At 39.2% G+C, this 25,105-nt stretch overlaps 1 protein-coding gene across 1 annotated transcript; it reads right to left on the reverse strand.

The window, feature by feature from the left end:
* Window positions 1–477: 477 nt before the first annotated feature.
* Window positions 478–20,844, reverse strand: ZFC3H1 (zinc finger C3H1-type containing). Its single transcript, XM_053465440.1, has 35 exons — window positions 20,287–20,844; window positions 18,542–18,958; window positions 17,856–17,917; window positions 17,112–17,346; window positions 16,477–16,700; window positions 15,421–15,526; window positions 14,293–14,390; window positions 13,892–14,095; window positions 13,451–13,612; window positions 13,094–13,231; window positions 12,665–12,780; window positions 12,440–12,583; window positions 11,860–12,034; window positions 11,371–11,499; window positions 10,072–10,641; window positions 9,859–9,968; window positions 9,402–9,533; window positions 9,191–9,312; window positions 8,553–8,654; window positions 8,209–8,325; window positions 7,690–7,873; window positions 6,895–7,081; window positions 6,310–6,501; window positions 5,233–5,470; window positions 4,817–4,922; window positions 4,532–4,730; window positions 4,119–4,213; window positions 3,688–3,798; window positions 3,300–3,404; window positions 3,060–3,225; window positions 2,572–2,672; window positions 2,184–2,285; window positions 1,909–1,948; window positions 1,506–1,568; window positions 478–1,387 (listed from the first exon to the last, which is right to left on the reverse strand). Exons 1-35 carry the CDS (start codon window positions 20,717–20,719, stop codon window positions 1,259–1,261), a joined length of 5,814 nt encoding a protein of 1,937 aa, XP_053321415.1. The 5' UTR covers window positions 20,720–20,844; the 3' UTR covers window positions 478–1,258.
* Window positions 20,845–25,105: the final 4,261 nt, after the last annotated feature.

The following is a 25,105-nucleotide window of genomic DNA, read 5'->3' on the forward strand; positions in this document are numbered from 1 at the left end:
TCTTGTAGACTGGCCTAAGGTAATAGAGCTACAATATGTACATGACAAACATGCAACGGTCTGGAAATACTAGAAGTTTTGCTTATTTCCTTAAATAAAACTTGTTTTGCTCCATCTTCAGGGGTAGGGCATTTTACTAGGATTCTAATATGTGCATCATTGTACAGTCCCTAGTCTTATATGCATACATTTTGTAGTCCTATTTGTGGCGCCTCTGTTTGCATAAAGCCCATAGAAGATTTCTTGAAAAAGTGAAATGTGTTTAGGTATGAGGTGCTTTATAAATAAACGCAATGTAATGTTTGGTTAATCTAGGAAGCAGATTGATATGAAAACCCGAGACAGTACGCAAAAATAAAAACCCAAGACCGTTTTTTTTTTTTTTTTAAGTTACTATATTTAAAATAGGTTTGTATAAACAACTGTAATACTACACATGGTAGTATTATAATACAAAACATTTTTCATTATATACTGTACTTTAAACTGTTAAACTTTATTATAAATTAAACTTCTTCACAAAGAAAAAAATTGCACATAATAAACTGACCACTCTTCAGTTCTGATGCACTGGCGATTGCAATAGAATTTTTTTCTTCAAGTTTAACAGTCTCTGCTTTGAGTCCAGAGTGCAGTAATACAAAAGAAAAAACAAAATAGAAAACAAAAATAAAAAAAATCCCTCAAGTGAACTTAGCAGACCGACTGTCTTGTCAGCTATACTTTTCTGAAGACCTGCTGCTTTTTGCATTAACTTCTAGAATGAGGAATGTCAAAATTCCCCCAAATCTTTTTTTTTTTTCCTTTAAAGTATAAATTAACCAAATTGAGAAGGATTTAGTGTCAGACGCTAGCTGATTGTGCCTCAAACTAAATCCAAACACAGGGTGTTACAGGCATCAGTGAGAGAGTCAAGTAAGTTAGAAACAGCACAATAAAAGGGGGATGGCAAAAAAAACAAAAAAAAACGGATGGGGCAAGGAGAAGAATAAACACAGACAGAAACAATAAAAAACAGCAGCCACTTGAATGAACTATACTTACGTATGTGATGTTAAGAGAACCTTGTTGGGCCCAGAAGCAGGCCTGAAATTGGTATTCATTTCTCCAGTTTGAGAAGGGCAGTATGTGTGATCTTCAGGTTACAGAAAGCAATGTTGAATCAGAACAGGTCTACCTTGCACAGATTTAAGGGAACAAGGCTAAACTTGGATCATTTTGGCAATTAATGGGACCTTGACCTGACTGCACCCAGTGTTCAGCAATTCTTGCTTTCTGCGTTTAAACTTAAGAGCTCATCTAGGCTGACTCCAACCTCTTGGCACTTGGAAACTAGTTTTCTCAGGTTATCAGTTTTACCTCCTCCTGATGCTTCAAACAAGAGTAGCTGCAAAAGATGGGGAAGCATCTGTGATTAGGCCAAGGTTTGAGAAACAACTAGGACATGGCAGATAACTCAAATGTATTGAGCCCCAATAGAAAAAAAGAACAGATGAAAACATTACATCTTTCCAGAGTGCGGCACACAGAGGAAACTTCTGGAGGGCTCGTTGATACAGGTGATGGACCTACAAGAAAGTACATTTCAGAGAAAGAGAGAGAGAAGGATATGCTTTGTTAACCAAGGAACTCAAATATCAGTACAAATACACAACTGAAGCAGTTAATGGCAAACTATTCCCAGGAGACCACTTCCCTGAAATGTGCATGGGTATATTTCCTAAATTCAATCTCTCAGTATACACAGATATGGGATACTTGCATTAGACAGGAGAACATTTAAACACACATGCAAATAATGGTTTCCTGTAGCTCTTCTAGGCACACATGCATTTCTTCCAAAAGGGCCAGAACATGCTTTTAGAAAATGTCGTTAAATGTTTTAAGTTAGGGCAGCATAAAGCTTACCTCTTTATGTCCCTTTAGGGATAGTTCCACTGCGATGGCTCTAAGGGAAAACATAGCACACATTCAGATGTTTGTAATGATTACAGTAATCATGCAAAATATACAGAAAATGTCAATCAGTAATGTAAATGAAATTATGTACTGCACATTTTTTACAAACATAAAAAAAGCTCACAGTGAGATGCATGGCATCATTAGCCCAACTGGAACAATTGTGTTTAGATTTACCTGCATGCTACACAATGAACAGAAAAGGAAAGTATTTTGTACATTACATTTTCCAGACGGACAGGCACATTGGGAAGCTATATGTAAACATCTTGGATTGCATTTTCACAGTCTGAATATTGTTCTCCTCCAATTCCTGTTTAAGTACCCTGTAAAGTAATAATTTTAGAGTTGTTGTGAAATATACAGAGGTAAGACGATAAAAACGAGAAAAGGGGGAATAAAACACAGGCAAAGACAAGCTACTGCAAACTTGAAATTACATTTTTAAGAGTGTGAAACCAGAACTGAATTGCCCCTCAACTTTGCAAGCTGCTTTCCATGTTCCGCGGTTATTGACAATTTTAATAAATTCTTTGCCCAAGTTTGCTCAACATTTTAAGAAGTGTACCATAACATTAAAAATGGTTTATACAGCAGGAACCGTTAACTAACCTGAGTGCGAGTCCAATATTTGTAGGCATCATGGAAGAAAAGCGCTCCAGTATTTTTGAATGATGGACCTTTGGGACGCAACTTAAATAGAAATATACGACCTAATATTGGATTTAGAAAAAGTAAATTAAAATATATATATATTGAGATGAAAGGTTTTAATTTATGAATATAACCAATACTACTTCAGCACCTTAAAGTAATTCTGCAAAATTAAAAAGTTTCGTTTAAAGTTTCCCTGTATTAAAGAAATCCATCCAACGTTTTCTGATGAGATCACAAGCGCCATGTGGCCTCAGTCAATTTTGACCCAACTGCAATACAGTGACTGTTCTGGTCTATGATAATTATGTTTCCCTAAGTTGAAGAAAAATGGCCATAGCCATGCAGCACCAAATTAATGTCAGTTACCAGATCTATAGAAATATAGTAATAAGAGCATAGAGTACTTAAGACATAAAATCTAGCAGTACAGCCAAGTCACGTACCATATTGTGAAACTCATAGTTGGTCCAGTATTCTGCTGTGCTAAAAGGGGCAGGATACCTAGATGGAACCGTCATCAAGCATCTGTTAACTAATTCCGAGAAATGCTTAAAATCTTGAGCTTTATTTTTGGATACGATGATTTTGCTGTTAGTAAAGACAAGATAACTGAAAAGAAAAGAGCCAGTAAGTATTGTGACATGCCTACAGGTGAACCTATGTGCAAACCTAACTGTACTTACTCCATCCAAAGGTTCTCAAGCACATCCTGCTGCATTACAGCTCCCAGAGCCGCTTCATATGCTTCTTCTGCTTCCCTGATATTCGGATGGAGAGACTGCCACAGGCTGTCAAGAAAAATCCTCCAATAACCGTACAAACCAGACTAAAAAATGCACCATGTATAAGATCTATTACAAGCAAGTAAAGGGGGGGTGGGGTGGAGAGATGATTCTCCAGAACGTATAAACGGAATGTTCTAAATTAAGGGACTCCAGTTTAGTAACAAACCTTTTGTAAATTATTGAGAACACCAATAATAATTGGGGATGCAGAACTTAGTTAATTTAAGGACTTATACTTTAAAGAAAGGAATGTATTATTCGGAAGAAGTGGAGTATGAACACGCACCAAAAAACAAGCCACAGGTATGGTTTTTGCATAGTTGAAATGTCAAGAGGCTCATCCACTTTAAATGCTGGTGCTTTGGAATTCCAAGGTTTTGTGAAATTAAGGAGATGTCTGGAAAAACAAAACCAACAATATGTTAACATTCTAGAAAATAAATCGCATTCGACTGCAGAAAAGGTAGTGCTGCTGGTTTTGGAATAAGCAAACATGGGAGAAATTGAGAACTAAAAATAAAGCGATTGTGGATCCCTCACAAATAAAAGAGCAATATATCCGTTATTATAGACTAGACCAAACTGACCGATTTGTAAGTGATGTCATTATAAGTTACAGCAAACTCATCATACATCATCTCCACCTTTAAACATGTATCATTTCATTCCTTACCAAGAGTATAAAATATGACCAGAAAGGAACAATACACAACATACCTCAGGAGTTCTGTGGTGCTACATTTCACATCAGCTCCATTAAACAATGATTTTACAAATTCTTCCATCAAAGACGGAATGTAGCCTGAATGCCCCTGTAAAGACCGTAATAAAACGTTTAAATAATTGTGTCAAACAGAACACAAATCCGAAGGTTGGAGCCACACACACAATTACAGCTCATGCCATGCTAAGTAATCATCCCACACAGATGTTGCCCAAAACACCCTTGATCTCTTAACACAAGATGTCCTATATTTTACATAATATCCTATAATATTTTACATAGGAAATATGGTATATACCATGTATCAAGAAACTTAGATGGGGGACATGGGTGCCTCAGGAGGATGTGATCACCAAGAAAACCATCGGGGAGTTCAGGACACACAAGAAAATTGGGAATTGCTTACCTGTGCAGCAAAGAACTTGCAAGCATGATAGAAGACTTGTGCATTGCCAGGATTACACCTGGTCGCAGTCATCCATGCATCCATGCCATTTTCAAGTTGTCCCATTTTTAAATAAACCAAAGACAGGATTTCTAGTATCTCACAGTTTGCAGCAGAAGAGTCCAGCAGCTGCTTACAGAGATCCACTACAGCAGTATGGCTTTAAAAATAATAAAAAAAATAAATTTCCATTAACATTTCTATTGCTTACAAACGTCCAGTAGCAGCCAGTTACTAAATTCTTACCTGTTTAGCAGGAGATGCAATGCAATCATATTTCTATAAAGTGGTTGGCAAACATCAATTCTTTCTTTTTCATTCAAACCATCCTCTGAACACGAAGATATAGCAGCTAAAAGAAGAATTAAGTATCATTATTGGATAAGGGATGCTCTTAAGCAGTCAGAAATAAAAGCGGCCATTTTCAAGCAGGTATTGCGGCATAAAAGGTTTACAAAAATGAATCCGGTGTAGAGATTTTACAGTACTTCCAAAATTCAAGTCATTTTAATGTCACCTTGGTATCCAAAGGGATCGTTCCTCTAGAACGGTGTTTTACTTCAGTTTTTGTTGCTGCTGCTTTAACATGAACATTAACGCACGAGGTTTTTCAGTGTATAAACGGAAATATTTACAAAAAAGTAACCATTTGTATGACGAACCTTCAAATACAGCAAGAAGCATGGCAGGCTCAGTCGTAACACTCTGGGGATTCAGCCAAGGTATTAAAAACGGCTCCTTGTTAACTATCCTGGAGGGGTTGCCCTTTGTTGGGTCATAAAATTTAGGAGGCAGGCTACTGAACTCCATGAGATGAATGTAAGAAAGCCATGCTAAGCAGCGATCTTGAGGAGTAAGGTGGTCTCCTAGGCTCTTCTCGCTAGGAGACTTTAAAGCATTCTGTAGAGCACATTACAAAAAAAACAACAAAGGTTTGAGTTTTACAAAATGTTAAATATGGCAGAAAACAAAACAAGTAAAGCAATTACAGGCTAGCTGCATGCGTGCTTTACCAGGGACAGAGAAGCTTATGCACAGATTTGTAAATGTGCTACAAGTCAAAAACTTTAAACAAACCCAGGTCTCAATATCTGATTAAACTCACTTTTCAATAATAATTAAAAGAAAAAAAAAAACAAAAAAAAAAAAAACAGACAATTTATACAATGAAACATTCTTATTAGGCAATCAAGATGTCTAAGGCGGCTTAACTCGCTCAGGTATGCGTGTGCCATTACACGGGGTCAAAGGGATTGTATTTGCAGCCAATGCAAAAGACATCAGGGTATTTGTGTCTAATCACTACACATTTCTACAGATTTTACTGTCCATTATAAAGACTAAATACTGAAATACTTGGCATCGTTACCAGCCAGTAGCCCTTTAAAGTTAAGAGCAGAGACGTGTTAAATGCCAATTCATGAATCCTTTGACTGAAATCGCTCTACGTTGCCTGGTGTAGAATACAGAGTAAATGATCCAGGGCAGCAGAATGGCTTTAACACTGAGTGTTATGATTAACCCTCTCACTGCTGTTGCAATGAGAATGTTTATGAAAAGGTTGTATTTATTGCATTGTCTTGTTTCCAAGCCTTGCTAATCTCACCTCCTCCCTATGAAAGCAAGGAGTAAACCATGAACCCTTTAAACCACTGGACACACAATGCAGTACTAATAGCAATCGAAGGTTTGTGCCAATGCTCAGGATTACCCTGCGTGAAAGGTAAAGAGTGGTGTACCTGCAGAAGGGCGAGAGCATTCTGCAATCTTCCTGTAAACAGGCTCAGATGTACTCGGTACAGTAATGTCTCCAAGAGCTGTAGAGAAAGCTGCTCTGATTTGGGCTCTTCCTCTAATCTTTCCATCAGGTACTGCAGGGTTCTGCTGCACACGGAATCCTTCCCGTCAAAGGATTTCTCCAAGACCAGAAACTGTATACAAAACAACATGAAAACCAATACAGGTCGTGTATAAAACATGGTGGAGCAAAGTTCCAGAAGTGGTCTTATCCCCTTAGAAAATCAATTGAATTGCTCTGCTGCCCAGACCCATCACATTGGCCTACAGCGCAAACTGGGCCCGAAGCACTTTTACCCCTAAGCCCTTCAATTAATTTATGTCTAGTAAGGCAAAATGAATGAAGGGGGAAGTACCCAGGAAAACACAGGGTCGTTGAGCATTTAGAATAAACTTTTTTTTCATTTGCAAACCAAGAGGCTGCCATGGTATGCAGTCATGTTTAATTGGATAAAAAGGAGGAAAATTCCCTTTAAACGTCTCCGTTTTTAATACATAAAAAAAATGGAAGAGCCAGCGGTACTCACAGTACACCAGATTTGATAGGAAGGAGCATATTCCACAGCTGTCTCACACATCTCTTGAAGCTCTTCTTTGGATCCCCTTTTGGAAAATAGCTTGAGGTAATGGCACCATATCTCTGAATTATCTCGGTTGTGCTCCAGGGCTCGGGATAACACATTCAACGATGAATCTAAACGTTCTGATGGGGTGCTGTGTACAAAACATCAGGGGTGACCAAGCGAAATGCTAAAACACATGTACAGTTAAAATGCTTTAACGTTACGCCCTATTATGTGCATCAAACACCTTTTCTCATTGCATGCTCTGCGCTAAACACATACAATACGACAAGAGTTTCAGATTCTCCTACGTATTTTTATGAAAAAATATCAGATTTCAATAGCACTGATGTAGCTTACATTTTTTTTATTACTATTTACTATGAAAATTTTTATATCCCACCACACATTCAGTATAAACCGTGTTCTCACAACGAACTAGACCACACAATATGCATATAATGCCCACTCTGAAATTCATATTTAAAAGAAACAATAAAATGTAATAACTACTTTCACTGAATGCAAGGAGGTCCAAAGGGTGGGGTGGGGGGTTATTCTGTTTTATACATACTGGAATATTTTGCAGAAATCACATGTTAGCCAGAGTAGGTGATATATCTATATATACGAGTAGTATTTTGGAGTACTGCTCCAAGGAGGATAGGACAAATAAGCGGTCATATTAAACTAACAAACAGTAATGAGTAATACACCTCAAACATATTAGGAGACGAGAAAGTCGTACTTTTTACCTACCATTCATTTTGATTTAAATACTTATATGCCAATTTGATCCACAGTTGAATACCATGCGGGTTTTCAAGTACACTGGCTTCCAGGTTGGAAATGTCATCCGTCTCATTAGTGAAATATCGCACATCATCTGGAGTGACGACAGCATCCTGAACGGCTACTTTTGTTTTGGGCTCCGGGTGATTCGCTGTATAACCGAATAGCATTCAATTCAGAGCAGAAATACAAATGGCATGTTTTGTACGTCACATTTACAGCACTTATTTAGCAGGCTTTTTTCTACTAGGCTAGGGTATGTTTCATGCATATGTATGTGTGTGTATATAAGTATCTCTCACATGTATCACGTATGGAGATAACTGTTCAGCACCCATTACAACCTACAGCAACATGTGCATCCATATTAGTATCAACATTTCAGGCTTCATTTGTTGATAGACACAAAATAGTAACACAACAAAATGAATAGAAGTATGATTGGATGGGTGCTGTTTTTGTGGACAAGAAACAAAACCCCCTTACCGGTATTGACCACCTTCGTAGCCTCATCCTCGTCACTGCTGCTGCTGTCAGACACTGGCTTTCTCCAGTACACCGGCCTCCATTTTCTTTTCACTTTACATGTCGTGTGAGGTGGTGCTGAAAGCATTAAAATAAAAATCCTGCTACTTGTTCCTGCTGAAAGCCCTTCTTAAATAAGTTATGCCAAAGCCTCCAAAAGAAAGTTCCGTAAACATAACGTATCCAAATAAACTTAAGGCTTTATGAGATAACACCAATAGCATGCAGCATATTGATATTAATGCTCTAGGAATTGCTTTAAATAAATAACAGATGGTAAAGTTGCCTTAGAAGGTGAAACTTACTGTGATTCTGGCTTTCATTGACATAACTAACTAGTAGAACTGCCATTTGATCCATTGACATGCGATCACGATTGACACCAAAGAGTTTGTCGACATATTTCTCTAAAATCAAAGGTTTAACAAATTCAATCACCATGTTTTTTGTTTAATTACAGCGGAAGTTAAAACATTGTAACAAACAGTGTGCCGCATAATACAGTAGGAGACTAAAACGCTCAAGTAAGATCAGAACATTTGAGAAGAAATGTTTTTAGCTATTATTGCCTACATAAAGCATAGAAATTGGAACCTTTGAACGATCTTATCAAGGCAATTATTTCGTTAAAAACATGACTGTCAGAGTCTCTTAAATATACACTTTTAACTAGATACTATTATTGGTAGAAAAGCAGTAAAGTGTATTACAGAAACAGATATCACAAACCCAAGAGATTTTAGAGACATTTCACTACTTGCACCAAAATTCTGACAGTTTTACTATTTCTGTAATGAGCACACGGCCAACATTGGACATCATGAAATCATACATTGAACCCTTAAGCACTAGAGCGCAAAATGCTTGATATAAACGCACATATTAAAGTATGAATATGTTGCAAGTAACTAGCACATTAGCTAAATCATTAAAGGATTTTTACCAGTGGCAACGCAGATTTCCTCGTCTGTGCTTTTCTCCGAACAGCCAATTAGGTCCAGATTGTATGACAAGATATCTTGAAACAGTTGCTTCCTGCTAAGTGTGCAATCACGCATGTGCTGCCTAGAACGACACAAATCAATAGAAATGAAAACAAAAAAAATGGTAACCAAATGACCAATAACATTGTTTACATGAGATACATTACTTACCATTGGCAATCATCATCATTACAAGTGCCAGTCAAATCAAAGCGACAGAAGAAAGTGTTTGGCTCAATCATATTACTATAAGAGACAGAACTGAGTAGCAGCTTTTCTTTCGTCCGAAAATAGGGACTAAACCTGGAAGAAAAAAAACAGTATTGTAGAACATTGTTTTCATAATAGTAAGAAAAATAGAACCAAATTTTTGATCACATTGATAAAGATGCATCAGCAACACATGGTGGCTATATTCTGTCATAAGCGGAAGAATGGATATACAGTAGCTCAAGAAATGAACACCCCAGGTGCAGTAATATACTGCCATCTAGTGGCATATGACAGAACAGCATAAAGTCAAACTTCAAGTAAAAGATCTCCCAGTATTATACTTTTTTATATGCTGCAATTCGCCAATAACTTGCTACTGATTAAACATCAAAACTGGCCCCAATGCAAACTTTACCTGTAGGACTTGAAAACTAGAAGTGGGCTACGATATGGCCCAAAAGGTAAGGGTCGTGTGTCAGTCTGTTTTGTTTGTGATGTAAACAAATCAACATCCATAGATATTTCCTGGAACAAAACATGCATAAAATGTGTCAAGAGGAGAAAAAGCAGGAAGAGAGCTGTTTGCTTTGCTTTTGCAGCCAAAAATATGGGAGGGGAGATAAATCACCTTTCCTGTGGAAAGTTTCTCTTGAGGCACCATTAACATGACACCTTGTAAAAGCAGATTGTTCAGGTTATCTGAGCAGGTATGAAGTCTTTTCAGATCATCAATATTCAACCCTAGGAAAAGTTCTGGCCCTTCAGCCAACACCTTGGACGGCTTATGTTCCTCTTTGCTAGGTGTAAGCTCACTGTGCTTCAAGTTCGGCTTGGTAAATGCGTTGGAGTCGCGGAATGATCTCCTCCTCTCTTTAACAGAGGGAGATAAAACCTCATCCTCAAGGTCGTTTTCCTCTGTGTCTAGTGTTAATTTGTCCTGAGAAAGGTCATGAAGTGAAGGCTGGGGCAGCACAAATTCAGGGGCTTCTTCTAAGACAGGGGCTTCTTCTAAGACAGGGGCTACATGCACAGGCTGCTCTTTTACTTTGCGGGCTTGCAATTCCTTCAGTTTTTGAATTTTGAGGGCGTATTCCTGCTCCAGCTCCTGCAGTCGCTTCTTCTCCATTGCAATGGCCTCTGCAGATTGTCTTTTAGGGCTGCCCACAAGGCCAGTATCAAATTGAAAAATTTGATTTGTCTGTAAAAAGGTGGGGGAAAAAAAAAAAATCAAATCAGAACACACAAGGGAATGCTGAAAATATTCTCAAGTACCCTGTTTTTCTCATTACACACAAAAGGCTATCTTGTGAAGAATGGAGGAGCTATTTTTGAGGAACAAGCAAGATGAGCATCATATCCAGACTAACAGCAATATACAAAATGACGAGAAAACAGAAGACCTTTTCTCCCAATTTTATACATAGGCCGAGTTGCACACACTGAACATTTTCAGCCAATATAACGAGCTATTCAGTGACCTGTTCTTTAACAGAGCAAGAGGTCATCCTCTGAGACTGGAAGAGCGCAGGTTTCACAGACGACGGATTCTTTACAGTAAGGACAATAAAGGTATGGAATTCACTGCCAAGGGAGGTGGTGTTATCAAATACATTAGATACCTTTAAAAGGGGTCTGGATATATTTTTAAACAGTCTGATGCAGGGAACAGTCAGCTTTTTCAGGCACTTTTTTTCTTAGTATCTGACCGATCAGAAGGACTAATTTTACATGAATGGAGCATCTCTTTGATTCCATTCACAGTATAGATGGTGTGAGCACCAGAAACCGCCAGGAAGCAGGCTGCACACCTCTACTTTCTTCATCATGTTCCATGCCATCACAATAGGTTTTTGGGTCACTTTTTCATGACAGGATGAAACATCATAAATGTTTAGGGGATTAAAAAGTGTTAGAATGTAAGACTTACACCAATATTCTGCTCCAGTTTCCTCTTCCCCAGCTCCCGACTGACCAGTGCTTTAGCTCGTGCAAGTTCTTCCCCATATTTAATCTTAAGAGTCTTTTTTTCCTGAACTCTGTGTTGAACTTTGGTAATCTAACAGAACAAGGCAAAGCATGATTGAGGTGAATTTCTGAGATATATTTGGACTTGTAGTAAAAGTTAGAGGCACAGGTTAAAATGAGTGTTATGATGACTATTGATTTCAAGACGCTACACAATCAGTGTTTTCTGAAACTTAACTGTTCAGCCACTTAAATCTCTGAAAAAAATGTTTGTTTTTCTACTACATTCAAACTAGTAATCTTTAGTTAAAATAAAGGATCCCCACTCTTTCAATAAGCAACCTGTCTGGCACTACTGACACAGCCATACCTGCTTCCACTCTCCACATCCACGCAGAGGCAAAAAGTAAGTATTGGGTTTCAAGAGCAATTTTACAATGTTGGCTTGTACCTGTTCCTGGAGTTTCTTTAGGAACATACGATTGGCATTGAGGAACTTTTCAGTTGCTTGCATCTGCTCAGTGAGTCTGGCAATCTTCAGCTCTGCTGTTTTGATGGATTCCTTTTTCTTTGCCTCTTGCTGTAACAGGTTCTTCAAGACAGACTCGTCTTTTAATAGCAACATCCTGTCAAAATACAAGTTGTCATTGTATATAATATAGCATCTTAAAAACTCATTTGACAAAATTCTGTGGAGCGTGGTTATAGCGGTAGCTAAGGCTGTTTATGGAACTAAGTCATTTAGAAAACTGTTGAAAAAGAATGTTTATTAATGAACACACTTCTGCTTACATGCATCCTTATGACTTTTAAGGCTTTAGAAGTACTTATACCCAAAACGTTTGAACTACTAGAAAAGAAGGGGGTACAGGCACAAATATTTGGGTGTAGGACTTGGGGGGTATAGAAGTACTAGCCGAGTCCTTAAACTGCTGAGTTGCCACATTTTATAAGCACCACACCTACAGCATTATAACATTTCAATTGAAAAAAGACAATTAGCTCTTTGCCCTTATATATATATGACTTACATCTGTTTCTTATGTTTTGCTTCTGCTTCAGCAACTTTTGGATTGATGACTGGCTTCTTGTTTGCGTCTACTTCTATGTCAGAGTTTGTTGGAGATGCACTTGCATTTAATTGGTCAGATTTCATGAGCTTCTGTTTTTCCCGACTGAACAAAAAGTACAGAAGTGTAGGTTATTTAAGGGTACAAACTAGGGTCTAAAACTTAAAAAATTAGATAGTCAATTACCTTGCAATTTCTTCCTTTAGCAGCCTGTACTCAGTTTTCTTGTCTTCAGGTAATGCTTCTGGGGTTCTCATGGGATCATTTTCTTTTTCTGAATTAGGTGGTTTTGGTTTGGATGCCTAGGTGGATACAAGAGTGGATGAACTCGTATTGAGGTAGAAAAAGAAAGTTGAGCGCACTCATGTTAAACTAAGAATCCTAGTATGAATTGCAAACTGTCAATTATGCCTACTTAAGAGCAATGGTTTTAAAGCCAATGGGAAATATTTAAAACCTCATTATATATACATATCGAATGACAAAATCCAAGGTAATAAAACTGAACTTCATTTTGGAATTCACAGAAGTAGCTTTAGCTACAATACTGCTGTAAACAGGACACCCTTCATAAGGATATACAATGCACCCTTTTTGAGATGTACTCACACTCACCTCTGCAGTTCTTCTTGCTTCTTTGATCATGGACTCAAGGCCACCAAAAGCATTCATGTTTGGACTGGGAAGCTCTCCATCGGATTCACTGTCATCCGAGGCATTTAATGTCACCACGACTGACTTGTGTTTGGGAAGCTGAAGTGAAATTAAAACGTCTCAATGAAATGTAACCTTTCCATGGCGTGATACAACTATGAGTCCCAGAAACCATTATTGGTGAGGAACTTGGGACAGTATATCCTTAAACTGTTCAATTAAAAAAGTAGTTTTCGAACACTTAAACACAGGTTTGTACAATAGCAAGTTGTGTCCCTGTCCAAACCATCATTTTGAAGCTCGGTTAACATACAATACCTTTATGATACGACGGATCGGCCTCAGAACTCTAACAATCTGTGTGGTCTGTTTACGATGCGACGCAATGTTAACACTAGCTGATGTTAAGGTGATCCTTGGCACAGGCATGATATTGGTTAGAGATGGTGGGGACGGAAGTCGGCTGTTGTTAGTAGGTTCCTAGGAGAGTAAGAGACAACGGAGTACATAAAATAAATGCAAAATTTCTAATTCCATAAATATTAGGAGACATTTTATAACATGTCTGCATAGGGGTTGTAAATTAAGGGCACAGTAATGTAGTTTTTATTTGATGGGGGGGGCATATAACACATCAGCAATGTCCTCATCCTTACATCCACCACCGCTTCACATATGCTGCCGATTTTAGAAGACTGCCCACAGAGTGTATATATTGACTTTAATCCTAGAGACTAAAAGATGGAGCTTTTTAGGTACCTCGGGTTTGTAGACTCTTTTATTGGCTAAGGACTTCAGTAGCTCTTCACGCAGCAGCATTTCTTCCTCCTCCTCTTCGTCTGCAAAGGGAGGTTTGGGAGGTTGCTCAGGCTCATCAGGTGGAAGAGGAGGAGGTGGAAGAGGTGCTTCAGGAGAAACTTGAGAGAAGGTTTTTTCATAAAATGTAACATCTGGTGGAGCCGGCTGAAACAAAACATGGAGGAACTATGAAGAACAGCAGAAGAATACTATTAAGGCAGAATGCAAAAGTGCTACCAAACAGGATTTGTTTCTACACAATAAAGATACATCACTAATTTAAAAGATGAATGCAAACCACCGGCAGCCTAGTAGCACAAATGTTTTTCATTACTCAATACTTGAAAAAAATGAAAACATACCCATACTACCGAAGGGAAGTGCTCTGTAACACACAGTGCTGATGGTATACATCCCACTGGAGTATCAGCGGAGTAGGGAACCCTTGCGGGAGACGCACCTTAAAAAAAAATTGAGAAATTTACATTAACAGCCGTTGTCCACAATACCTTAAGTGTAAAATGTTACACTAACACATCATTCACTTTAACAAAAAGGATGATTGCGTTTGATGGTTTAGCGCAGTACCCAAGAAGTTCCACCTTGGCTAGAGCTGTCCCTGAAAATAACATAAAAGGGTTACCCCACACTGAATAAAAGGGTTACAGGAAGAAAACTAAACAAAAAAAGCATTTCAATGTTTTAAGATTACATAAATATTAGACTTCATTAGCTCCCAAAATTCTAACATTTCATAGATGACTTCAAATAAAAAGCATTATTTCTATAACAGGACACCTGGGTAACTGAGTAACATAGTACGTTGTCACATTGTTTTTAAACAGAAGAGCTCAGTAACGGCTTTTTAAAACTAAATAAATGTAAAGTTAAAGTAAAAAACACATAATTGAGTGATAATATTGGCACTAGGGTGTGACACTGGTTAACAGCTTTATGCCGCAATTAATATTATTAAATACATAATTCGCCAATCTTGAAGCAAGGGTTTCAGGAAGTCTGGGGGTCAGGAGTGAGAAGCAGCTTAAATGGAGAGAGCAAGGGACCAGAGAGCTGTATGGAGCACAAGACATTACCCAGAGAAATGGTGGGGCAGACAATGAGTTAAAGAGACAGCACAGCATTTAACAAGAGTGAAATTAAACACGTGCCAAACTTATTTATACTACAAGAGAGAACTGTGCATGGAGAGCGATGGGGTTCTGATGTTAGTAGAGACTGGGGTTACCGGTTTGAATAAGGAACAATATTCCTTTAGCAGTGGTTACCTAGGCATTATGTTGGGTTTTTGTTATTCAGAGAACGGAATTTGTCAGTTTCCGTGTAATAGTAGTAGTAGTAAGATGAAACAAATTGAATCATATTATGTCCCGGGGATGAAGCTACAGTGCTTATTACATCATACACCATTCAGTAAGAATCAATAAAAACATTTTATATACTCTGTATGCTTTTAACACACAAATGGATACCTGGGGAATTGGGTTCACTGTCTGTATCCATGGCAACTTCTTCATAGTTGTCATACTGATAAATGGTTCCTGTACTCTCCGTACCCAGCCTATCAGATACTGATGACTTGAAAGATAACAGAGAAAGACTTAAGTTACTCACAAGAACAATTATACAGAACCACAGAATATGATGAGACTATATCAACCAATAGATGATGAAGAAGAAAAGGTCAATCAAGTTGCAGAATACATAGCTACTAAACCAGCAAACAAAAGCTTTAACCAATGGAAATCGGGGCGCATATATACATGGGAAGAGAGAATGCTTATAATAGTGTGATAAAGTAACAAAACTGGGATATTTGTAGAAGTATAAAATACACTCACAAACAGTGCCAGCACAAGCAGCTCTTTAAAAGTCGAAAAATGTTCTTTATTCTTTAAAAACTAAAATGGTTGAGTTCAAACAGGTCAAATCGTTAGTTTGAAAAAGTCCAGCGAAGTGGAAATGCAGATGAAGTCCTCAATATCTCAACGCGTTTCGCCGTTTTTACGGCTTCCTCAGGAGAAATGAAGTTGAAGATCGGTAGAATCCGCAGTAATCCGTAATCGTGGTGTATTTTTCAAACTAACGATTTGACCTGTTTGAACTCAACCATTTTAGTTTTTAAAGAATAAAGAACATTTTTCGACTTTTAAAGAGCTGCTTGTGCTGGCACTGTTTGTGAGTGTATTTTATACTTCTACAAATATCCCAGTTTTGTTACTTTATCACACTATTATAAGCATTCTCTCTTCCCATGTATATATGCGCCCCGATTTCCATTGGTTTTCGTTTTTGAACGCTGAGAGGAGCGTTTTTGTGTTGGGCTGCGGCAGTCATACATTGGGGAAGTATTCCTTTATATTTATTTTTCACACGTGTTGTGGGTGTTAAAGACTTGGTTTTCTGGTTAACAAAAGCTTTAGTCAGTTTTGTAGCTAACATGTGCAGAGTATGTAATCACACATGAGGGGAGGTTTATGGCCCCTGGTAAAAACTGGTGTATTACCCGAAGACTACATGGAACTAACCTTGCTACGTTTATTCTTTTCCCCTACAAGCTTCATAAATCTGTTATATTGCTCCTCCTGGTTTGAAAGATCTCTAATCTTCCGTATTTCTTCTTCTCTTTTTCTTCTTTCCTCCTCTTCCGTTTGTTTCTTTTTCTCTTCCTCCACTTTGTGTTTTTCTTCAGCTTTCTGTTGTTGCATTTTTTTCCAGGCTTTTGTCTGTTGCCTTCTAAGGGCTTGTTTGGCTTTATCAGCGCAAAAAAAAAAAAAGGAAAAAATTCTCAATTTACAGCCACAGAAAGAACTTTATACCGCATATGGCGATATTAGAGGTAACATTTGATAGTGTGTGAAAGTAGTAGCCATGTCAATATCATGAGGCTTGAAAATGGTTTAATACACAGGCTGGGTAACTTCCAAACCCAGCCAACTTCATGGGAGTCAATTTTACTGGAGGATTACATCAACAGACAAGAACGCAGCTATGCATCAAAACATTCATCAGTCCTAACTGACAATAAACACCAGGTTTTCATATTCCTTCAGATCTCCCGCAGACACTGCCTCAGGGTTTGGCAGTAAAGCCCTACTACAACTTTCTCAAATACCTCCAGATATGAGAACATTTTATTAGGAGTCTTAAATATATATATTACCTGCATAGGCTGGAGAGTTGGCTTTCTTTGTTAAGTGAGAATTTGTATTACTCTTCTCTCTTTGAGTTTCTGCCTTGGGCTTAGTTAGTTTTTCTTTGCTTTCTTTCATTACCAGTTGTTCCTTCTGTTGCCATTTTTTACTTGCAGACTGCAAGGCTAGAAGCCGCAAATGGAGCTCTGACAACTCTTCCTCCTCTTCGGGCTTCTGGAAAGCGGTTGAAGCATTGAAGTCAACCTTTAAAAAAAATTAAAATAAAGATTTTCCTACTTGCAGTACAACCAGATGGTGAAAGCATACAAATGCCAAATTGTGATAGCGGCACAGTGACATGCCAGGAAAAAAAAAAAAAAAAAAAAAAAATGATGTATAAAATATTTGCTATAGCATAATGAACGAGTATGTAGTAGTAGTAGTAGTAGTAGTAGTAGTATTCCTTACCAAAGAAAGAAAAAAAAGCTTTTGCCCGACTTAATATACAAAATACTCTAGAGACCGGTTTAGCAGCAGATTTTGTTTTTTTCCTGCAGCCTGTGTGCTTTATTTTACTTTTTATTTCTTTTTTTTTTCCTTTTTAATTTCAAGTCTAGTTTAAAATAAATCTTAGCAGTTATGTCGTTTAATTTTATCATTTAGGGGTTTCATTGCATAAGCACAAGACAAACTTTCTCTGGCAGCTGTTATAGGTAGTTCTTACACAACCATATATGCACAGTAGCAGAAGACTTCCAAATAGAAACACATACTTTGCTGGTTTCATCTGGTGTGTTGCTGTCACAGGAATCCCCTTGTTCAATACTAACAGATTCTGCAGGAAGATAATATAAGTTAAACATCTCACCGATTCACGAACCACCTTCATAACAAGGGAAACGAAAACAAAAAGACAGACTGACTAAAGTAAAACAAAAAACTCACTGAAAATACATACAAGCAACTTGAAAGCTCACCAAGGAAATCTTGGTTCACTCTGGGTCATACTCCATGCCTTGACCAGGGTTTAGGTAAATGCATAATGATCTGGTACTCCAGTGCTGGATTGGCCACCAATGCATTAAACAGTGACTAGTACCCTAGTACTCCAGCTATCATGTGCACATTAATGCATATGGTGACCCATAATTTAAATTACTGTTACCTTGCAAAAATGCATGGAAGGGAGTCAGCAGAATCCCCACCTATGCATGTAAATCATTTCTTGCACCCCCGTTCCTAGGCTTGCAGGATATGTGTTCAGTCACATAACGTGACCATCAATTTGTCAGCTGTAGAAGGCCATATTGTATGTTTTTCAGATTTAGAAATTGCTTTGATAAAAAGATACCCTCCCTCTCAGGTAGTAGAGGAAACAAACGATCTGCTGCTGGGTGGTCCGATGATTCAAAGCAGTCAGACCAAAAACTATGTGAGCCCCCTTACCACGCACGCCCACCTTGTTTGGGTTTTGAGACGTCACCTGAAATTTGAACTTGAATAGTTTCCTCAACAGTAGTTTGTTTCTTTTGCTCAATAAAAAGTTTCAGCTTTGGCTTGAGAGGCTTGAGTTCAAAGGCTCGAAAGACCTTTACAGGGGGTTTCTCTTCTACGGGAGGCTCTGCGATACTGTTATCTGTAACACTTTTTTCTTCTTTCACGGCCGGCTCCCTCGTGCTGTTTATCACACCTTCCTTTTCTTTGACTTCATCCTCATTGACACAGAGGGCTAGCTTCTCATCCTTGTTAATAGATTCAAGCTCCAGCTGGATTTGCTTATATTTCTGAAGCAAATCCTCAAAGCTTTCATCCTGAGAGCTCTCATTCCTCGGCAAGTGACTAGACTTCCTAGGCGGAGACCTTACAAAGCATTTTGCTGAAGGTGTTGTCAAGAAAAAAAAACCACACACAGTAATTGTCTTTAAATAGAATGAGGTTTGAATAAAATGTAAAAACAAAGATACTTTTTTTTTCACATTGTATTTTTCTTTTGATATCTATATAAATATTGTCCATCACATGACCATTTTCTTTACTGGCCTCTGCGCCACTACTACTCAAATGTATTCCAGATGGGCCTGAATTAGACAGTCACCATGGGAAAGGAGGTTTTAATACAGCCTTATTTATCATTTAAGTTTCTTGTTCAGTATTTTGTGTCCATATGCACTTCTAAAGAGGTCTTAAAAAAAAGGAGAAGATACCAACAAGCCAGAGTGAGGAGCTCATTGGGCTGTCCATGTAGCAGTAGACTATGGCAAGCATGACTGACTTGTCAAACAGTTTGGACTCCTGGTTAACTGTACTTCAGCCACAACATCTACCTAGATGTACTTTTCCGAAGCACCCGTTTACTTATTCTATAGTTTTATACACATCCTATTATTTACTGTGGACAAAGCCACCAACAAAATGTGTTCCACAAAGAATTGCCTCAAAGTTGAAAAAACTAGTGTAAAGTGAATAAGTGAAGACCTTAGAGCGTGACTAGGACGTTGGCACAAGCCAACAATGGTAAAAACACCAGCAACGCACGCAGAAACATGGAGGAACCATCAAACGTGAACAAGGACTCGCCAACTCAAGCAGGCTGTGGATGCTAACATGGTGGGAGTCAATATAAAGGATATACCTATCAAAGTGCAATGCACCTTTTCTAATAAAGACTATAAGACTAATTTTGTTTCTCTCCTCTAACAAAGAACGGGCACATAATTGAGGGGAGGCCGTGTATGGCAGACTTTAGAACTTCATAGATATTATGCTCTGTGACCAAGAAAAAGCAGGAGGCTCAAAACCTTAAGTGTGGGGGTTAAGGCAGACATCGGCCGAGAGACACCTTTGCAAACGTATAAGGGAAAAAATATCACCGATGAGCGCCGACAATCAGAAAGTGTCATCATTCATCAATATAGTATATTTTCTATTATACACAATAACAAATCGTCTCTGCAGCTCCCTGTCCAGTTAATTCACCGCAAACATTTGATAGCTCAACCCTTGTCACAGGTCCAATGGCTAGCACTCAATGAGTGTATGCACTCTGCCCCAAATTAGGCACGTTAGTCACCTACTGTCCCCGAGCCGTGTAACAAGCCCACCCCACATTCCCTGCATCAGATAACCAGTCTGTACATGTACACGTCTTTATACATTATGCGCAAAACCCCGACACACTAAGCCGGATTAATACATGAAGGATACGTTTCCTAGGGGAGAGTTCCGGCCAGCCGGAGTTGCTACTGCTGGGCCTTTGTCCGCTGCTTTTTATCGATCGATCCCCCCAGTCCCGGTCACCACCAAATCGCCCCACTCTGCCCCGGCCCACCCAGCCCCGGGAGCGGAACCGGCCCAGGGTATCGTGGCTCCGTTCCCAGAAAGAAGATCTCTGGCAAGAGTCTGCAGTCTGCGACTGCTGCTGCATACGGGGCGGCGGCCGGTACTGATCCTTAGGCCTGTAAGCATTCTGGGGAGGCCTAGGCGGGCGGTGCCGGTACGGGTGACTGGGCCCACGGTTATTCGGCCTATGCCTAATGGGTAGCGGGCTACTGGGTCGGATGCTGTCATCACTTATTTCTCCGTCCTCTAACTCCCCTTCTTCTCGAGGAGAAGCCACGCGAGGTACCGACTCGGACATGGCGCAGGGGAGGCACCGAATATGCAGTCAGTAGCCGTGGCGTGGGATATTCCCCCTATCCTTCTCTCTCTGTACGTAACACCTCAGCCCGTCTGTTCTGGGAGTGCCTACACAACTCCCGCGAGATCCACTGAGAAACGCGACTCACACTACGGAAGGTATTCACCGTGCGGGACGAAAGTGTCATGCGGTCGTGTACGCATGCGCAGTTTGTGCAGTTGAGAACTTTACCGTAACGAGACGATCGTTTTTATTATTTGCCTAGTCAACCTCTCACTCCTGACTACTAGCCAGTAACGTTCTCTAAATTTAAGGCTGGATTATTGTGGTTTATACTTTATAAGAAACGCTTATAAAAGTCCACCCCTCGTGTTCTTTTACTGCATGGGTACAGAGATGATGGTATACGGTGTAAAGACACTCATTGTCATAATAAAAGAGAAACTGAGAGCCAAACAACCTGTAGTATCTGAAATATTCTGTATTAATTAATGCATTACGGGAAAAAAGCACTAGCACAGGGGCAGATCCAGATCCAGAGCCTGACCTCCGAGGGGCACTCACACTAACACTCGCACTAACCCACACACCCAGACACTCGCACCAACACAACTAGACACTCAGCACTAACATACACACACCCCGGATACTCAAACACTACCACTCACACACACACTAACATGGCCAAAGACATACCCAGACAGGCACACGCACACGTGTCCCAATGATTAGGACACATAGCTTTCACATGTTCATGACCTGCGCACCCAAAGAGCTACCCTGCGTTACGTGGGATGCGTAACGGACAGGCAAGAATGAGGCTGCCATATCACTTTAAGGCCAGAGGCCATTGGCTGGATATGTGTGACCCCATGCTATGTTTTTATGGTCACGTAACATACTGCAGGGTATATCCAGCCGCTGGCGGCATGCTGCAGCAGCTGATCTGTTACTCCATCGGTAGTGTTTCGCGCTGTCGACCATCGACCCACCGGCATTTACCCCGAGTGCCAGATGTCCAGGCCTGCCCAGTTATTCGTGTATATTTTTATTAAGCAGATGCACTTAGCATGTTTACGGTCTAATAAACAGGAAGGTACAATACCTGTAGTCATTTTGATCGGGGTATAGTTGGTATGAATACATTGGAAAGGGTTCCCTCTCCAGTAGAGCCTACAGTCTTGAGTATATACTGGGAAAAAATGACAGTTGGGCCACCGTGTAGTAACTGCCTACACGTTCCTCTATAGCAAAGCTTAGTTAACATTGCCAAGCTGCACAAATGAAACATTTTTTTTTATCAAAGGCAGCAAATCTAATATGCTAGCGGGTACACAACAAACCTACAAACATGGTTCTGTTCGTGAATCCCTTCTACCGAGGGTGGGTTTTTACGATATTGTTTAGCGTCTCCTTTATATTATTACCGTACCCATACAGGAGAACACAGAGCTTTGTTTACTACCTTAAGATGTATAGTCAAACATTTAGTATGAATAATATATTTTTTTAAAAACAAATTTTTTACATAATATTTAATGTTAGAATAATATTAATATAAATGTTCATATCCCTTTGTGGCAATTATAGGGCAAATATATGACCGCGTACATTGCATTATTTTCACAGTTAGTATACTATATATTTAGCAAATAAAACCCACATAGAGCAAATTTTTAGAAAGTAGGCAACCTGGGGTATTCCACTGGCAGGTTCTAGGCTCTTGTCATGCAGCCATTTGGCCACCAATCTTTTCCAAAGTTAGCCATTATTATTTTGTGGGTTTTTTTTTAAGATGAAACATCCCCCTAGATTACAGAAACACCCCACATGTACATGGTTTTGTATAGTTTATACATGTGTGTAAACTACAGATCACACTGCAAAATACGCTTGTCTCACTGCGTGACAGCACACACCAGAGGGCAGGGTAGGCATACAGAAAATAAGGAGTTAATTCACATAAAATGCTAAGGAAACACAGTTTAGATTAAAAAAAAAGACACATTTTGCTCTTCTAGTGCACTCGCTTTTGTGAACTACAACTCCCATAACCCTCATCATTAGCCTGGCTGAGGATGCGCACAGGTAGCTTATATACAGAAATACAAAATGCATCTCCCAAAGGGACTCGCCAAGCGAGCCAGCGACCAATCATAATGTAGCACGTGCACTACCATAGCTGATTGGTCCCTTTAAATTTACTAGTGGTCCTCATTACAAATACACGGGGGGATGCTGCAAAGTACTTTATGTGGTGGGGTCTCAATATGTATGTTATTTGTTTTTTGTGTGTGTGTTTTCTTTCTTGTTCCAGGTAGGCCAGGATGGGGGGAGGGGAAGCAAAATTCCTCAGATCTTGGAGCATTTGTTGTTTCTGTCGAGGTAGTTACAAGTTGTGTACTTTCTTGGCTTCAAACTGCGTGGCGCACCTGTGATTATATAATGTAACACACGTGTGTGATTTAGGAAACTTTGTAGATGCATATGCAACATTTTTTTTCTTTCAGTATACTAACATTTCAGAAATACATAATCATATTTTCCAATGCTGTATTTGTTGCTTATGAAAAAATAAAAATATAAAAAAAGCAAAAAAACAAACAAAACAGATTTGTTTGTGACTCACAGGCTTAATTAAAAGCCTGTTTGTGTTATTTCACTTAATTTAGTTTTCAGGATATATACATTTGTTTATTTTGGCACTTTATACTATGTTTACCATGGAATTTATTACTTGTGCCGGTAAAAACAAATCATGTTTATAAAAAAAATATACTTAAATCTGCACGTATTTAATACAAATATTCTCAGGGTGTGTTGAAGTTTTCAAAAACATACTTATTTGAAGCAACCTCATGCATTTTTATAGTTTTATAAGATAAAATATGAAAATATATATTTTTGTGGACATATGACTTTATATTGATGCAAAGTTCACCTGGAGTCAGCTACCAATGAAAAACTGAACTTCCACGATAGAAAAATATGTAGTTTTCCATGGGTAATCTATATTGCAGGAATTGCAAAGGTTGTGGATACTGTGAAAAACATCCTGGCATCTCGTGTGGATTTAGACAGACATCTCGCACTCAAAGGGTTAGGCAAAAAGTGATTTAAAAAAATAAATACTACATACGAAATTTGGTTCTTTTCTACAGTCACTAAATCCATTCCAGCCACGTGCAATGTCAAGAATACCTGAAAACAGGTATTATGCAAAAGCCAGAATGACAGCCGGTTGGACTGAGGTCCCACTGTTATACCTGTTACGACGAAGGACGTGTAGTGTGCGGATCCGTATATCCAATGTATGTGCCAAGACCAGCAAAGCCTATTTCCCATTAAAATCAGACAGCTATTGTGTATTAAAACGGTTGAGTAATGAAGGAAGGGATCTGGAGTTTGGTATTTACAGACTCCAAGTGGGAGACTTGCAGGGATATTTGACAGCTAAGTTTCTAAGACGGGGCTGTTCGAATAGTCTACATATCCATATGAAAGTAATAGGAGCAGACACAGGGCCGATATTTTTTTCTTTTCTTCCTAAATATATCAGGTTCATTTACTAAAGGGAGCGCTGTGGTTTTACTACTTATCACAAGCCAGTTTTCTCCTTGCACAAAGGTTGAGCTGACTTTCATAATTTATAAATCATTAGCATTATACAGGCCTGGCCAAGCTCTTTCTACAACAGAAGCTCATTGGGGATGTGCCTTCATACATGTCCCCCAACTGTCCTGATTTAGGTGGGACAGTCCTGATTTTGGGTCTCTGTCCCGCCTATCCCTTCCTCTTTCCCGCTTTGCATGGGCAGAGGAAGGGTGAGGCGAAATCCATACTCACCTCAGCTCCGGGGGGCCGCACAGCCGCCAGATCAGCAGCTGCAGCCTGCAGATTAGCTGGGAGATCGCAATCACGTTCTAGTCGGCTCAACATTAGGGAGCGTGAGGTCTGTGTGTAAGGGCAGTGTACATGTATGTGTGTGTGAGGGCAGTGTACATGTATATGTGTGTGTGTGTGTGTGTGTGTGTGTGTGTAAGGGCAATGTACGTGTATTTGTGTGTTTGTGTAAAGGCAGTGTATGTGAATATGTGTGTTTATGGGCAGGTGTGTGTAAGGGCAGTGTATGTGTATATGTGTGTTTATGGGCAGGTGTGTGTAAAGGCAGTGTGTAAGGGTCCTGGGAGGGAGGCTAACATTAGCCTGTTTTAATTAAAAAAATGTATCTGCTGCTGTGGTGTGGACTACTCTTCCAATGATACTCAGCCAGCATTATGGTGGCTACCTGGTTGGCTGAGAATCATGGGAATTTTAGTTCACAGCTAGCATCTGCAGCTTTACTGTTGCTGTACTTCCCATGATGCTCAGCCAGCATCATGCAAG

The sequence above is a fragment of the Spea bombifrons genome, chromosome 4 (assembly GCF_027358695.1).
Source record: "Spea bombifrons isolate aSpeBom1 chromosome 4, aSpeBom1.2.pri, whole genome shotgun sequence".
Lineage (NCBI taxonomy): Eukaryota > Metazoa > Chordata > Amphibia > Anura > Pelobatidae > Spea > Spea bombifrons.

Excerpts from the sequence above, each read along its gene's own strand:
- ZFC3H1 (XM_053465440.1), bottom strand. The coding sequence starts at position 20,719 with ATGTCCGAGTCGGTACCTCGCGTGGCTTCTCCTCGAGAAGAAGGGGAG. Across the intron at positions 17,347-17,855 it reads CACCAGATGAAACCAGCAAA|GTTGACTTCAATGCTTCAAC; the intron begins GTATGTGTTTCT and ends TTTTTTTTAAAG. Across the intron at positions 9,534-9,858 it reads CTAGTTTTCAAGTCCTACAG|GTTTAGTCCCTATTTTCGGA; the intron begins GTAAAGTTTGCA and ends TTTTTCTTCCAG.